Here is a 14,742-nt window from a genome sequence, read left to right as displayed (position 1 = left end):
CTGATCCTTTATGCTTTTGAATGTGCAGACACCGGAGTCTTTGTATTTCAGTTGTTGCAGCTCTACACTTCAACAGAAAAGAAATGCTCGTTTAACAAACACCAGTGTTGAAATGTTTTTATTGGACTTACACATTGTGCAACAGAAGCTTCAGTCTACTTTCTCAACAACCCGTCCCGGAAACACCGGCCGGAAACAATGTAAACAGCAGCAATTAAATCAACTGGATGAATAATAATTTATTGTTCGCAACCAAGGCAATTGGAAAAGTGATTATATTATCAACACTCTGATAAAGTAGCACACTCACATTCAGATCAGCACTTCTATCCTTCCTGTCTGAAAATGAGTCACATGCCTCCCAAACAAAAATGTGTCATATGAATAGTCCTGTCAACTCATCCACTAAATGTATGCTCTTAAAATGCAGTAGTGTCTGGGGCTTCTACTGTGGCTATTGGATCACTGGATGGCTATTGTATGTCATAGGGGATGATAGAGGAGTGTGGCCCAGAACGCACACAGGCACATGCCCGACAGTGTCACGGCCAAATCGCTGTTCTGCCGGAGCCAATGCTCTCCATTCAGTATGATAAGCCATAGATTCCCTGCCACTGTGTAGGTTCCTCCAACAATGCCACGTTGCCCTCTATTCAATCTGGCTCCATCTTGGCTGACAGATGACGTCCTTGCTTGATGAGGATGTCCTCGACTACTGGGAGCCTTTTGTTCTGTTAATTTGCAGATGAGGAGGATGAAAGGAGGTTAGGACACTTTTTTTCACAGCAAAACAAACACGATTAGTCAGAGTCAGTGGGAATCAACCAATGTGTGGGGAAACTGCACCATCTTGTGGCAACAATATGCACATTGGTGAAAAGCACAATTACTTATCCAGACAGCTCAGCAATGGCATAACAACAATAAAGACACAGGCAGAAAGAAGAGATGCATATGTCTATGGAGAAATACGGAGAATGATTTAAATAAATGATCACATTTCTTTCTAAAAACAGCAGCCTATAGTGGCTTTAATGTCTTATTCATTATGAATGTCCAATTGTATTTTTACATATTTCAATAATTGAAGGTAGATCAAATTATCAAAGGAGAAGGATAATGGACTTTAGGAGTCCAGCTTGCGTTTGCGTGTGTTGATTTTCTTTTCTTTTTTCTCTTACAACATACAGTACGAGTTGGTTGCCTTATGCTTACCAAGAGGAGCTGTGCACTGTTCTGAGTCATTCTCCTCAAGGCTTTTCCCATCTGGACTCCAAGCAGAGCTAAAGAACAGGGTGTTACCGCTTTTTCATTCTCAGTCTCCACGCATCTTAGGCCAAGAAACAATAACAAAAAAATGCATTAGACATGATAATGCTATAATCGAGCTTAATATTTTAATAAAATAATAGTAGAATAATAAAATAGTAGAATCTTGTCACTGAAATATTAACAATAATATCACTGAAAAGTAGACGCATGCCCAAATGTGGGGGCTCCACAACAGATGTTTCAGACATTGTTTGAAACAGCAGAGAGACTGTGTATTACAATCATTATGAGTGCTGCATGTGCCCAAACAATGATCCCCCAAATATTGCTGTGGCAGTTATGAATTAGAGATGCACCTTTTTAAGATCTTCTCCACCACAACGTCCATCCCTTCATGACGTGACACATTAAACAAGCCGTGGATGCTCAGTGAAAGAGCGTGCCCTTGTTGCCCTAAAACCACTAAGTTGTATATTCCCTGTGAGTCGCTGTGAATATAAATAAATCAATAAAACCATAACATGTAGCTGATGGGCTATTCACAGTCAAAGTCTCCAAATAATAACACCGTATAATTCTGTTTGTTGTTTTTATTGCAGTGGGCCTGAGCCCATGGAATTTTAATTAAGTTTATCATAGGGTGATGAGATTACAGCCAAGTAAATCTGTCACCTGAGGGCTTCCGACTAGAGCTGCTCTGCTATACATTGATACGGCCTGACCAACCAAGGATAATGAGTTTTCTTGTGTGCTGGAGGAATAGTAGTAGTGGTCTCCCATTTTCAGCAGAACTATAAAAAAGATAAATACTTGCAGTTCATCGACCAGATTGACAGGGAGAGAAAGAGGTTAAAGTGAAATAAAATGAGAGGAACTCACCGAAAGGATGAGGATCAAAGTGTTATACAGCATAGTTATGATATCTCCGCTGACAATCATAACTGACATTCAGTTCCTGCATTTGGGAGAACGAGTGAGGGGTGAGAAAGAGCAGAGCAGTGATAAAGGTTATGTTATCAAGCAGTAATGATTTCTTGCTTCAGAACTGCAATCATCAGACATCAAACTTAACATCGAAGAATCCTGAAAATAGGACTGAAGGACCAGGCAGTGCTTCATGTGTGGAGAGCCACAAAGGATTAAGCCAGAGAAACAACACATACCTTGCACAGGTGAGCACCATTGCTCTGGGCCAAACCTGGACCCGTTTCAGCTGCCAAAAAATACTTCACAAATGCTTCCTGCCTGTTGGCAACACGATAAAACACATGCGAAGACGGGGGAGACAAATAGTGAAGACCAGAGAAAATGATGAAACGAGGACAACTGAAAAGCAATTGAAATGAATGTTCCTACCAAGAGCCCTTGAGGTAGGCCCGAAGAGCCTCTCTGATCATAAATCCAAGGTGTCTGTTCCGTTCGAAGACCTTTTTTAGCAATCTGCACAGAGGGTAAAGGATGGCTGATGAATTATGGAATATCATTTACTCCATATAAACGGAAAATATTTTAACATGATCTAAAAATACTCTCTGATTTGTTGAGGTCATTCTAAAAAAAGCCTGTACGGCTGCAGCAGGAGCTTCTTTAAATTCATAAGACACCAGAACAACACTAGTAAGCAGATTGTGCCAGACAATACTGCGGTGACAGTGGCTTGTATTTTTGGATATGCAAATACTGGGTTCTGACCTTGAATTAGCCACTGTCATTGAAATTAGATGCCACAGAGCTGCAGGATACAGTGCAACAGCCCATAACAAAGCTTTCTTCACCAAGCTAATGAAAGCCTCTTACATCACAGCTCTCTCCACATCCTGAGACAGCCCTTCCAGGCTCCCTGTCGGAAGGTACCAAGCTGCCTCTACTGATGCAGTGACATGGCCAAAACGAGACGCACTCAGAAACAGCTGGAAGGCAGCCTCTGTGGATCATTCATCAAAAATACATCGGCTCATTGATCATATTGGTAGTGATAAAATGACACTGTAAGAGGATATGAAGACTGAAACCTCATTCTTCCTTAGGCTTTTCGGATTTTTCCCATTGAGATGATAAATTCCAAGGTTAAATATGCCATCATCACTCCCATTTGCAGCTTGTTCAAAGTATTTCACTGCATTTCTGTGGTCACTGAGTATATTCCCATGGTACCAGACCAAACCATTCAAAGCGTTAATTGAGCCCTAAAGCAAGGAAACAGACGTTGCTGTAGATAGTGGAGGCACAAACTTTAAACACACAGATTGATTACTATACACGTGGACTATGTCTGCAGCTTTCTTCAGCAACTGAAAACCTCGGGTCTGGTTTTTTTTTTCACTCCCTGGCCCTGAAAGAATCAGCATCAATCAGAGAATCAATAACTGTCAAAACACACTGGCACGAGCACAAGCACACACACACACACACACACACAAAACAACCAGTGTTCAATTTGATTGTAAAATAGGTTGAGCTTTTTTAACGTTACAGCACCTTCATCAGGAGAATGGAGTAGTCGTACACTGCTGAACGATCCTTCATTTGCATAGCACTTCTCTTAAACCACTTCACTGCACTCGGTGTGTCTTTTGAGACTCCATTTTGTCCCCAGTAAAGCATTGTTCCCAGGCGTTTCCAAAGATAACAGTTGTTAGGTTTTTATTAGCCTTAAAATTGACTGGGTCTGTCTACTGAACACAAAGGAGAAATAAAAATAGGCTTTAACGAGGGTTTTTATGCATCTCCCTGATAGAAACATGGTACATTTTCAAGAAAAGGCAAAAGTTTGTATATCACACTTACCTGAGATTGTAAGTCTCCTCTCTCTGCTTGCAGTTTAAGATACTGAAAGATGTCACTTGTCTCATCTGTCAGTGCGTTTAAATCCTCTGGGTTACTCAGATAGATGTGTTCCGGTGTGTATTGCTTTAGAAAAACACTTAATAAATAAATAAACTTAATAAACTGTCAGTACTCTCCTAGAACTGCTAGCAGTATATTCTCTTTGGACTACTATTCCCTTAAAACTTAACTCAATAGCCTCAAATATACAAGACTCAATATGCAACAATTACAGTTTGCATGAGATAATATTGAACAAATCTGGTTCATCAGGACTGTGTGGGTTTGGAGTGACTGACAGTGCCGACAGCAATTCCAGTCACCATACTGTGATTCAAATATAAATCCTCATCCACGCTCAGAAGTACATGACATCACATTGTTGCAGCTGTGCCCTATCCACCTCAAACAAGCCAGAAGAGCTCAGACAAAACAGTCCAAACAGCATAGACAGGATCAGTCATGTGAAATAACCAAAACGTTGGCAGAACATTTTGTGGTCATGTAGAACAGCTGACTAAGACAATGGGTTTTCAGGCCCTTTTATTCTGATTGGATTAAGATAGATTGTTGTACCGTCATCTGCTCCAGGCCTCAGAATAAACTTGACCACAGTTGTTTGTGCATTGGCAGCAAGGCCTGTCTGTTGTTTTCAGGAATCCTTTATTCATTAGATGCAACTTATTCAAATATTCCAAGTCAGTCTGAAGTAGGTCCTTATCTTTGGAGTGCTGTCTCTCTGGATGGCTACTTTAGTCACGATTGAAATTAAAATATGAAGCTATTCTCCTTATACAACTCTAATCAGCAAACACACTATTTATCATACAGTATTTAGGAGACAATGCACAAACATACCAACAAGCACAAACACAGTAGGTGCCCATTTTAATCTCACTAACGTGCTATGTACATCTTATTAGTTTAATTGTACAGAAAAAAAATGTGAAGATGGCATCTGTCTGATGGACTACTGATTGCAGTCCTCTTAATCTAAGATAACTGGCTGCTGACTCCAGCTTTTTATGCACCTGGCAGATATTGAACTCTTGTCCAGAAAGCAAATAAGAGCATCTCCTTACATGTCAGCTCTTTCTTTATAAGTACTATTGTATTAGTGCATTATTGCAGGTATAATGTTCACCAAGTTCACTATCTTAGTTTATCATGTTAGCGTGGTCATTTGCTAAAACATGATTCTGTCAGTCAGCTACTGCACAAGCTCAGTTTTGTTACACAGTGTTCAGTGAATTAGTACAACAATTTAAAGGTGTGATGTCTTAATTTGTAGGGCAGATAGTAACAAATAAAAGCTGAGTGGCGGGAGGAGGCAGAAGCTTTTGCTGGTGTTACACTTAATAGTGGAGGGCATGGCTGTTTCCTGAAGGCAGGACACCAGATCTCCACCTACTTGAACACCTATGAGGAAATTCTGTACACCCTCCACCACCATCTGCAATACATCAAATTACATTTTACTGCGCAGTGGTTTTTCCTTTAATTTATCATCTGTCTGTATGTGCTCATTCTTTTTAGGTCCTCAAAATGGCTAAACATTTCCAGTAAACCTACCTTTTTATCATGTATTCTACAGGTATCAGTGCTAGTCTGTGCCCCAGCGTTAACATAGTAACCATAAGCCATGTCCAAGTTTTTAGGAAACCAGTCAATTCCTTGAGTGTGTTTGTACTCTGCATGCAAACAGTCATCACCCAATGCACCAATCAAACTATAAACATGGGCTAATATATATTAGAGACCACTATAGAAGTGACATTATATGTGATAAAGGAACAATTAAGGTACAAGGAAGGAACTAACTCTACTTGTTGTAGAGTGTCCAAGGTTGGAGAGCAGGATAGAAGCCATCAACAAACATGCTTTGTGATTGCTTTGTGATACTTGTAGTAGAGAAGTTGATTTGGATGTGATTTTAATTTGTGCTGCGGGAAACATTGTTCCAACTGACTCCTTAAATAAAGTCCTTAGCCTTTCTTGCTCAAAGATCCTACTCAAACGGATGGCAGTGGTAAATGGTAAAAGTGATAAACAAGTCAAACACCTGTTCCAATTTCCTTCGCTTAGGTTTGCAAGGTATAATAAAGTGTACTGTATTTAAGTTGTGTTTACCCAGTCCATGTTTGTGTGCATGTGTGATTTTCTCTTCAATTTGACCCCACAGTCTTAGAGAGTGAGAAGTACACGCACCTGAATTAAAACATAAAAAGCAACCTGTCAACAGCAGCGTTTTTTGATGGGTGATGGGAGGTGACTCTCAGTTGCTTCTGTCAGAAAAGCTTTTGTAAATGCTGTTATTTTCTGACACTCTCGATGAGCTCTATCCAGTTCTTGCAATGTTGATTTGTGGTGAAGTTTATTTGTCATCTGTCAGTAATGAATGAATAAATCTTACACTGGGATTAACGGCAAAGAAACAACAAAATGATATTTGCCTTGTGATTAGAGAGTAAGACATTTACTTCTTTGGTTCCAAAACGGTAGTATTTGATAGGCCCAAAGTTGCCGTTCATGGCTGGCATGTATTTGCGTCCTTCAATCCCAAAGTATCCATCTGTGTCATCATAATGGATACTGTGCCGAAATCTGTGAGATATTTAATGCCGCTCAAACCAGCCATCGTAATCACATCACATTATTGCTGTTACTGGTCTAAAAAGTGCTTTGGGCAATGTTTGTTTTTTCATTCATTACACAAAACTCTCATAAAGAATCTTTTTTTTTTTTAAACCACTCGATTAAAATCTTACTCATATACATATCTGTGGGTTTTATCATCCCATGCTGCGTCCAGCGGCACGTGAAAGTCAGACATACTGTAATAATGCATGAGCTCTCCACACACAGGAAAAAAAACTAACTACTCAGCCATGAGCAGCTCCAAATTGCAGCACACGCTGCAATTGCCTGGAGTTTCCCAGCTGGAAAGGAACCATCTTTCAGGATTTTACATATGTTACAAAAGGAAATCAAACACTGCAAAACCACAACTTCAAACCAAGCTCAGAAGAGGAAGATGCAAGATGTAGCCCAAAGCTGTATTATAATTTCTGTTCTTTATCACATGCTGAGGGTTCATACCTTTGAGTCCTGTATGTAGCAGACTAATCTAATCCATTTCCACAGGGGCAACACAACCCGTGCTCTGAAAGCTTCATCTTCTCCACTTGTCACACGTGCCTGAGTTATAACGCTCCCTTCACAGGAGATATAACCGTCATATATTTCACCACAGTATATCCAAATCTCTTTATTAATACATAACACAGTCTGTTTCTGCAGCTTCACAAAGCAGACATCATCACTCATAATCATCTGATGATACCTCAGTCTAATGACTTAAACTGCTCTCAGGTGTACACACAAGCTGTGACCCACCTGTGTCTGAAAGCTGCATCAGAACACAGTTATATGACGTGTTCCTATCCACATGATAGATGATCCCACATAACTTGTGTGGCACCCACTCAGCAGGTAGATCCACGCAGATAAGGTGACGCTGAAAAGCAAGCCACAAAATGAGATCAAATCATTTCTAATGCTGCTGAAGCGTGGGGGTAAACTTAAAATGCCACGCTATCTGTTAAAAACAACTGAACTCGCTGACTTCTGCTGACTGTAAATAAGCAGCTTACAAGCTCTAGTGAAGAGGCTTCATGAAGCTTGGAAAGTAATTTGTAATGACTGAAATAAATATAAAACTAAAAGTAGTAGGGTGTCTTACTGTAACAGCTGCCATCACTGAAAAGGAAACAACTACTGTTGTGTAACTCATCAATCTGCTGATATGAACACAAGCTTGACATGATGTACCACATTTGGTGCTATACATCTTTATAAATTTTGATATCCAACAATTCTGCTATTCTACTATTTGATACAGCATTTGGAGAGCCCTGCAGGAGTCTGTTTCATGCTGTGTAGTTAAACTTCATAGAGGCTGAGCTCCAACTGAAACAAACTAATGAGAAGTCTGTGTGCAAGCGTGATGTCCAACCTGGGCTGTGCCACAGCGTGAAGACGGGCGCTCTCCAGGGTTTCGTCGATAAAAGGCTGGAACCTGCGGACCGCTCCAAAGCGCTCACCAGTGCTCGCCAAAGGGAAATTAAGCATATCGATTATATCTATGGACAAGTAGAACAGTTAGACAACTTACATACACAAACAATTTTCTTGGTTTCCATTAAAGGTTTTAGTATTTAAGGTGGGACTTGAACAATATGAGAAAATGACATTAAGGTTCTGACCTGACTCAAGTGGACACTGATGGATTGTGTTTCTGGTCATCTGCCACATCAGTTGAGCAGACCATGAAGGGCACTCAGTGGGAGGTTTAGTTGGACGCTCTGAGAGTGGCATTATCTGTAGCACTTTCTGAATTCTCAAAATAGAACCATGGTATGTCCTGGGTTCAGTGCCATTTTTAAGATGGCCTAGCCAAGCATGAACCCTCACGTTCTTGGCCTCTAAAACATTCCTGTTGAAAAAATCGTGTTGATATAAAATAGATGGAGGCAATCTGAGCAGCACCTGGTGGATCTTGTAGACTCGAGGTGTGCTGCTGATCCATTTCCTCCTGAAGACCACTAAATCTGTCTTGCTTAGCATGGACACCGCCACCTCCACTGCAAGCTGACATGGCCTGGAGCACTGATATCGCACACGGACGAATGAGCCATCTACCAATTTGTCAGGCACTGAGTCAAACCTTATGAAATTTTCAGGTAGGCTGTCACCGCTTTGGGTTGAAATGGCCTTTAACACACACAGCCCCTGGGTGAGGATATGTAAATAAAATGAAGTGAATATAAAACAAAAAACGGCTAGCTGGCAGTCTTTTTCATTCTGCCAGAATACATCCAGATAGGTTGACAGACATTTAAAAAAAAAAGTTCACTTGCTTAAATATGCATTAAATGCTGTTTAATCCACTGGGGGCAGTGGGAAAAAGTTTAGAACATGGCACTAACACATCACCACCATTTATCGTGATATGGTAAACTTGTTAAAAAGCTGCTTATTTACCCATCCTGCAGTCCAATATTTACTCTCTTTTAGCTCTTTTTTCCAGGACTCCTGAGGGAAATAGCTTTAGCAGCTAAATGCTTTATCGTGTTCACCAGTCAGTAACAGTTTCTGTGCGCTGCTTGGTGCTCAGCAGGCACAGTTGTTTTTACAGGCTTTTTTTTTTTAAATCGAAGATAGCTCCCTGCTGGGGCCAAAAAGTAGTGTTTTTATTCAACTGTGAATAAACCAAAACACTGAGGTTGTGGGTCAGAAAGGTGAGCAATGAGCTGACATTCATTATTAAGCTCTGTGAATATGAGCAGAGCATCAGATTTATATAATTCTCTGTAGGTTTAGAGCAATGTGTGGCACCTTTTTCATACTTACACTAAGTATACTTAGTCTTCACACTATTATTACATTAATATAATAAAATAAAAAATAATAGCTGCTTTGAAAAAAATATATAACTTAATAAAATACACTGCCGGTTTCATATGTAGCAACTAATACATAGATGAATTGTTGAATGGGCCTATTGGGCACCGGTCCAGTGCAACAATATTCTTGTTTGACTATAGCAGAGTTCAGTTAAGAGATGCAAAATTGCATAATTGCATGTAAAATGAGCAAATTTGATTAAAATGATTCAAGATAGTTACAAAATCGAATCAGAAAAAATAACTGAAGAGACAATGAAAGGACCAAGAAGAGAAAGAAAATGGCTAAATAGACTAACAAAAATAAATAAACACAGTAACCAATAAAGAATAAAGCATTTTTTAGTCTGGGACTGAAGGAGAGGTAACAGGCCTTTTACCTGTCTGTGCCACGGGGCATATTTTCTCATGATCTGTCCATGAACTGGTATCAGCAGTGAGTCCTATCCAGAAATGATGCAGTGCACCACATTCATTCCAAATTTCTTTGGCAAATGATAAATTTGATCATAAAAACAAATAAACAACAATATGTTAAACAAGTAAAGTAATGTGTGAAATAATCTAAATGATAATCTGAAATAATCTCTGGTGTTTGACACAGGTCGCAGCTGTGTAAGCATACACCCTGTGTGATGCAGGATTACCTGATATTCAGGTGTCGCAGGTTTATCCATTTGCATGAGATCCTTGTAAGGGGCTGCCCACGATGCAGCACTGAAAGCCTTGGTTAATTGTACTTTGCTCTGTGACAAAAATGTTGTTTGATTTATTCTATTTCTGATTCTATTAGGGGATTTTCCATCAGAGCATTGCTTCAAAGCTCAGAGTAGCTAAGTTAATTTGATGTGCTCGAGCCAAGGCTTTGCCATCACCCCATGTCCTCTTTGGCCTGCACCCACACAAGACTTTGAAGAAATCTGATGTGAAAAAACAACCTGATATCACAGCCAAAATTAATTACCCATGGGCTACTAACTGTTTATGCTTCAAAGTCAAGGGAGTGAGGCAACAGTATCTGTTGCTGATGGGCCATTTTAGATGACCACATGCACATGAGCACAGCAATTTTTTCTATATAAGGGGTGACTGCTGCTGAAAGACACATTGATGCAACAACTCGAGATGATATACATACCTTTGTCCAACTATTAATATGAATATTTTTGGCTGAACATTATTAGAGTGAGCCTCTTTGGGGAATAAGTGATCGTTTTTAATGGCCTTACAGGACCTTTGCAAATTTCAAGACATTTTTCAGGACAGTACAACGAACAAATGCTCGCTGGTGCCTTTTGGAAAGAAGACGAGCTTTAACTATGTGAGTGGTTTGCCCTTTAGCAACAGCACAAATCTGTTTCATTTTTACATACCAGTTGCTGAGTACCTTGATGAAAGTCCAATACAGTTTGGGCAAATTAGTACTATCCAGAGCTCCAACGCCAGCTGCTCACAGGACTCCTTTCAGCCATGCTCCTCCTTACCCACGAGCCTTCCTTTTGTTTCCTCTCAGTCTGTCCCTCTGCCCTTTCCCATGTCTCATGGCACCACCACCCTGGCTTTTGTTTTTCAGGGTGGTGTGTTGGCTGCAGCAGACACTCGGTCCAGTTGCTCAGGGCTCGTGGCTTGCCCAGCCTCCCAGAAAATCCTGCCCATTCACAGTCACCTTGTGGGTACTACCTCAGGTACATCAGCAGACTGTGCCCTTTGGAAACGCATTTTGTCCCGTGAACTGAGGCTTTACCAACTCCGCCACGGTAGGCGCTTGTCCACAAGCGGAGCTGCTAAATTGCTTTCTCACATGCTTCACCCATTTAAGGGAACTGAGCTGTGTGTAGCCGCCACGTTGTGTGGATGGGATGGAGGAGAGGTAGATGGATGTCATGATGATGGATGTACAAAGGCTGATCTCAGTGGCTGCACAGACACAACTAAGGGCCTTAGAAAGTCTCAAGACACCAGCCTTGATCAGATTTCTCTGGGCAGTTCTTCGGCACCTGGTGGTCAACAACTTTTTGCCCGAAAGAAAATAAACATTTGTGGGCCCAGTGTTTGTTACGTGTGCAGCGATGGTACTCGTCTGCAGGGCACTCTTTTCTCAGTGGGATCGGGATCCCCCTATGCATACTCAATTTTAGACCAAGGAGTTAAATGGGGACTGACAGTGAATGAGGCCACATCAATAGCCAGAGAGGCTGTGTACAGAGCCACACACAGGGATGCATACTCAGGAAACTGTGTAGACATCTATCACATCTCTTCAAAAGGATGGACTCGCAGGAACAGGGAAGATTTGAAAGAAGAATATTACAGGGAAAAGCAAAGACAAGAGAGAAGAATGAGACAGGACGTGACTTTGTCTGAGTAAAGACATGAAACAAACAAAAATGGCAAGAGGAAAGAAGGACAAACATTAGGGAGTGTTTTGGAGAGACATGATGGCATCTTTTTTGCAGCAAATACTAAATTAATGAACAGGACAAGCAGTTGCATCCTCCAGGCTATTTCTCAAGTGACTTGGGCATGCATATCGTTCCCTCTAATAAACAGCTGATGTTTTGTTTGCGCTGATGATAAAATGTATTCTAACAGCGCTGCTGCTGCTACTGCTGCTGGCAGGCATTTTGATATAGATGTTAAAAACGTTATGAATCATTTCAAGTATGTGAGATAATTAAGACCTACTCCTGCTTGTGTTCGAACCATATAAACAACAGAACAGAAGAAAGGACCACAGTGAATAGTCCAAAGAATTTAAATGCCCGGAGGCTGATGGCCATAATGTATTGCCATGTATAACAGAGTGAATTTAGCTGTGCTGAGGAGTTGAAAAGTGATTTGTGTCTGCTGTCAGAATACTTCTGAAGTTCCTCTGACACTTCAGTAAATTAATGAATACATGAAATTTTGCTGAACTAGCTTGTTCATTCTACTTGAGCAGTGTGGTAGTAAATTAAGCACACTAGTAATTATTGAAGTGACGATGACTCTGCAAATGATATTAGGGCAAAAGGCGTAGAGCTGTTCACCCTCATCACCACTGTCCAGTCCTGCCTTTTCTAACAGGAGTCAAGACAGGAAAAGTACCGTGGTGAATAGCTTCAAAGGCAATCATCTGTATAGGAGTAGTTTTACTACATGGATTATACTACATGTCAAATTGTTAGAGTGGTAACATTGTGTTTCATATGTGGATGTGATAAGTTTGTTTTTTTGCTACGCGCTGTGTATGACCCGTGAACACTGGGTGCATGTGTGTGCAGCGAGTATGTCAATGTGTTATTAACTGTAGAAAATAAATGAAAGGCAGGACCACGTGACAAGCCTCACCACATTCCCAGTGCTGCATCAGACAGCTGAGCATATTCTCAGACCTACAATGTGTGATTGACTGTGGCTGTGAGTGTAAGAAGGGGAAAACCTCCCGTCTTCCCCAGCCTCATCCATAATTCCCATCTTTAGAAGTTCATTAACGACAGAATTATGGAGCATGTGGAAAAACAAAAAATAAACAAACAGAAACCAACTGAGTGGTCCAGAATGTTTAAAGCTTCCAGGGACAGACTTTAAGTGCAGTTTTTTAATTGCAGTTTTAGTTCAGGTTAAAAGTGATTTTGAGAGGAATTGTGATTGTAATCAAAGTTTTTCTTTGTAGAAACTGCCCTCATAAAAAATGTTGCACTCAGATCTGACCATGGTTTCCTCCCAAATCCTGACTCACACATCAATAACCGTGGCATTAATAAACCTCTGTAGACATGTAAAGCATCTGAGAAGTGGCCTTGCAAGTTAGATTTTTAGACATACATGTACCACTTAGCACTTCTGTGACCACTAATTGTATCCTAGTCCCAAAACAGAACTCAAACAGGTTCTGGAAACAGTGACATGCAAAGCAAGAATGCACTCTGTAGATAAATGGTCGCATTTGACAGAGCTGGGAAGCTCAAAGCATATGATTATGCATATGATTGTGCTGAAAATACTGTTTCATTAACAGATCAACTTCCACTTTGTTTCAAATGAATAATATAAGGAGATGCTTTAGAACTGCTCGAAGCAACTAATCTGTCCGAGCCATCAGGGCCTAAAGGTGGAGCAGGCATACTTAAAAAGAAATTTAATTGCTTTCCAACTACCGTTGGCAGAATATCTCTGCTTTTTAGTGGCGATTGAAACCCCCTATGGTCTGGGTGTTTTGGTCTATGGACCACTAAATCCAAATCCAGCTCTTTCAAAAGCACATTCATCTACTCTCATGCCAATGTAATAGGGTTCTGCTTTTACTGCAAGCAACTCAATATCCATGTTTGTTCTCCTACCAAAGTCTTATCAACAGACTTACTGAACATAACCTGATAATCTGGTTTAATCACCTCTCATTCTACCTCCTCTAGATACAGATCACTGTCGATTTACTACAGGCATCTGGCTTAGCTCCCATAGACACAGCAACAGAAGTTGCTGTTACCTTTAGTTTTTAAGGTTATGCTATCTGTACCTTCTCCCAAGTTATGTACTCCATTAAGATCTTGCTTCTCGGCGCTGACTCAGTCATGTAATTTTGTGAAGCCTTTACTGTTGCCACTAACACCAGCACCTTTCTCAACTCTCTCCGCAACACAGATGAGCTAGGCGGTCATTTTAACAGTACTTGTATTGCAATCTTAGACAGGATCGTTCCTCTGGGAGGCAAGAAATTTAAACCCAGAGCTCATCCTGGTTTAATGAACACACTCAAGCTCTGAAGCACATCTGTAGGAAAGGCAGAACAGCCATGGAAGGCCAATAAATTCCAAGTTAACTTTGAGAGACTGCGTGTATAAATATCAAACAGCAGTTAAGGAAGCCAGATCAAGCCTATTTCTCAGATCCCATCTCTCACTGAATAAAACTCCAGTGTTTTATTCAATGTAATTTAATATACCACCAGCTCCTCTGCCAGCCATGAGATTGAATCATCCCTTGAAAAATGTGAGGAATTTCTCAAGTACTTTACTAATAAAATCTCCCCCATTAACCATGTGCCAGAGGAACACTTATTATCATGTTACCAATCTACAACTTCCTGCTGAATTCTGTCATTTAGTGAGTCAAATCATACTGTGCCTGTTCTATCAGTGTTCTTCAAAATTCTTTCTTTGCTCTGTGATGTGCTATACAAATAAAGTTATTGTTT

The 14,742-nt window shown here is 40.5% G+C and overlaps 1 protein-coding gene and 1 pseudogene across 1 annotated transcript; one reads left to right on the top strand and one right to left on the bottom strand.

Annotated features, from left to right (window-relative positions):
• Nucleotides 1-115: 115 nt before the first annotated feature.
• On the bottom strand, nt 116-9,003 carry LOC137131845 (protein sel-1 homolog 3-like; annotated as a pseudogene).
• Nucleotides 9,004-10,535: 1,532 nt separating this feature from the next.
• LOC137131133 (proteasome subunit beta type-11-like) lies at nt 10,536-14,650 on the top strand. The gene has a single exon (XM_067511984.1). It carries the CDS (start codon nt 10,783-10,785, stop codon nt 11,929-11,931), a length of 1,149 nt encoding a protein of 382 aa, XP_067368085.1. The 5' UTR covers nt 10,536-10,782; the 3' UTR covers nt 11,932-14,650.
• The last annotated feature ends 92 nt before the right edge of the window (nt 14,651-14,742 follow it).

This window comes from Channa argus, chromosome 8, assembly GCF_033026475.1.
Source record: "Channa argus isolate prfri chromosome 8, Channa argus male v1.0, whole genome shotgun sequence".
Taxonomy (NCBI): Eukaryota; Metazoa; Chordata; class Actinopteri; order Anabantiformes; family Channidae; genus Channa; species Channa argus.
The sequence above is the reverse complement of the archived record's forward strand: the minus strand, read 5'-3'. Positions and strand labels throughout refer to the sequence as shown.

Coding starts and splice junctions, on each gene's coding strand:
- LOC137131133 (XM_067511984.1), top strand. CDS start 10,783: ATGGCCTTACAGGACCTTTGCAAATTTCAAGACATTTTTCAGGACAGT.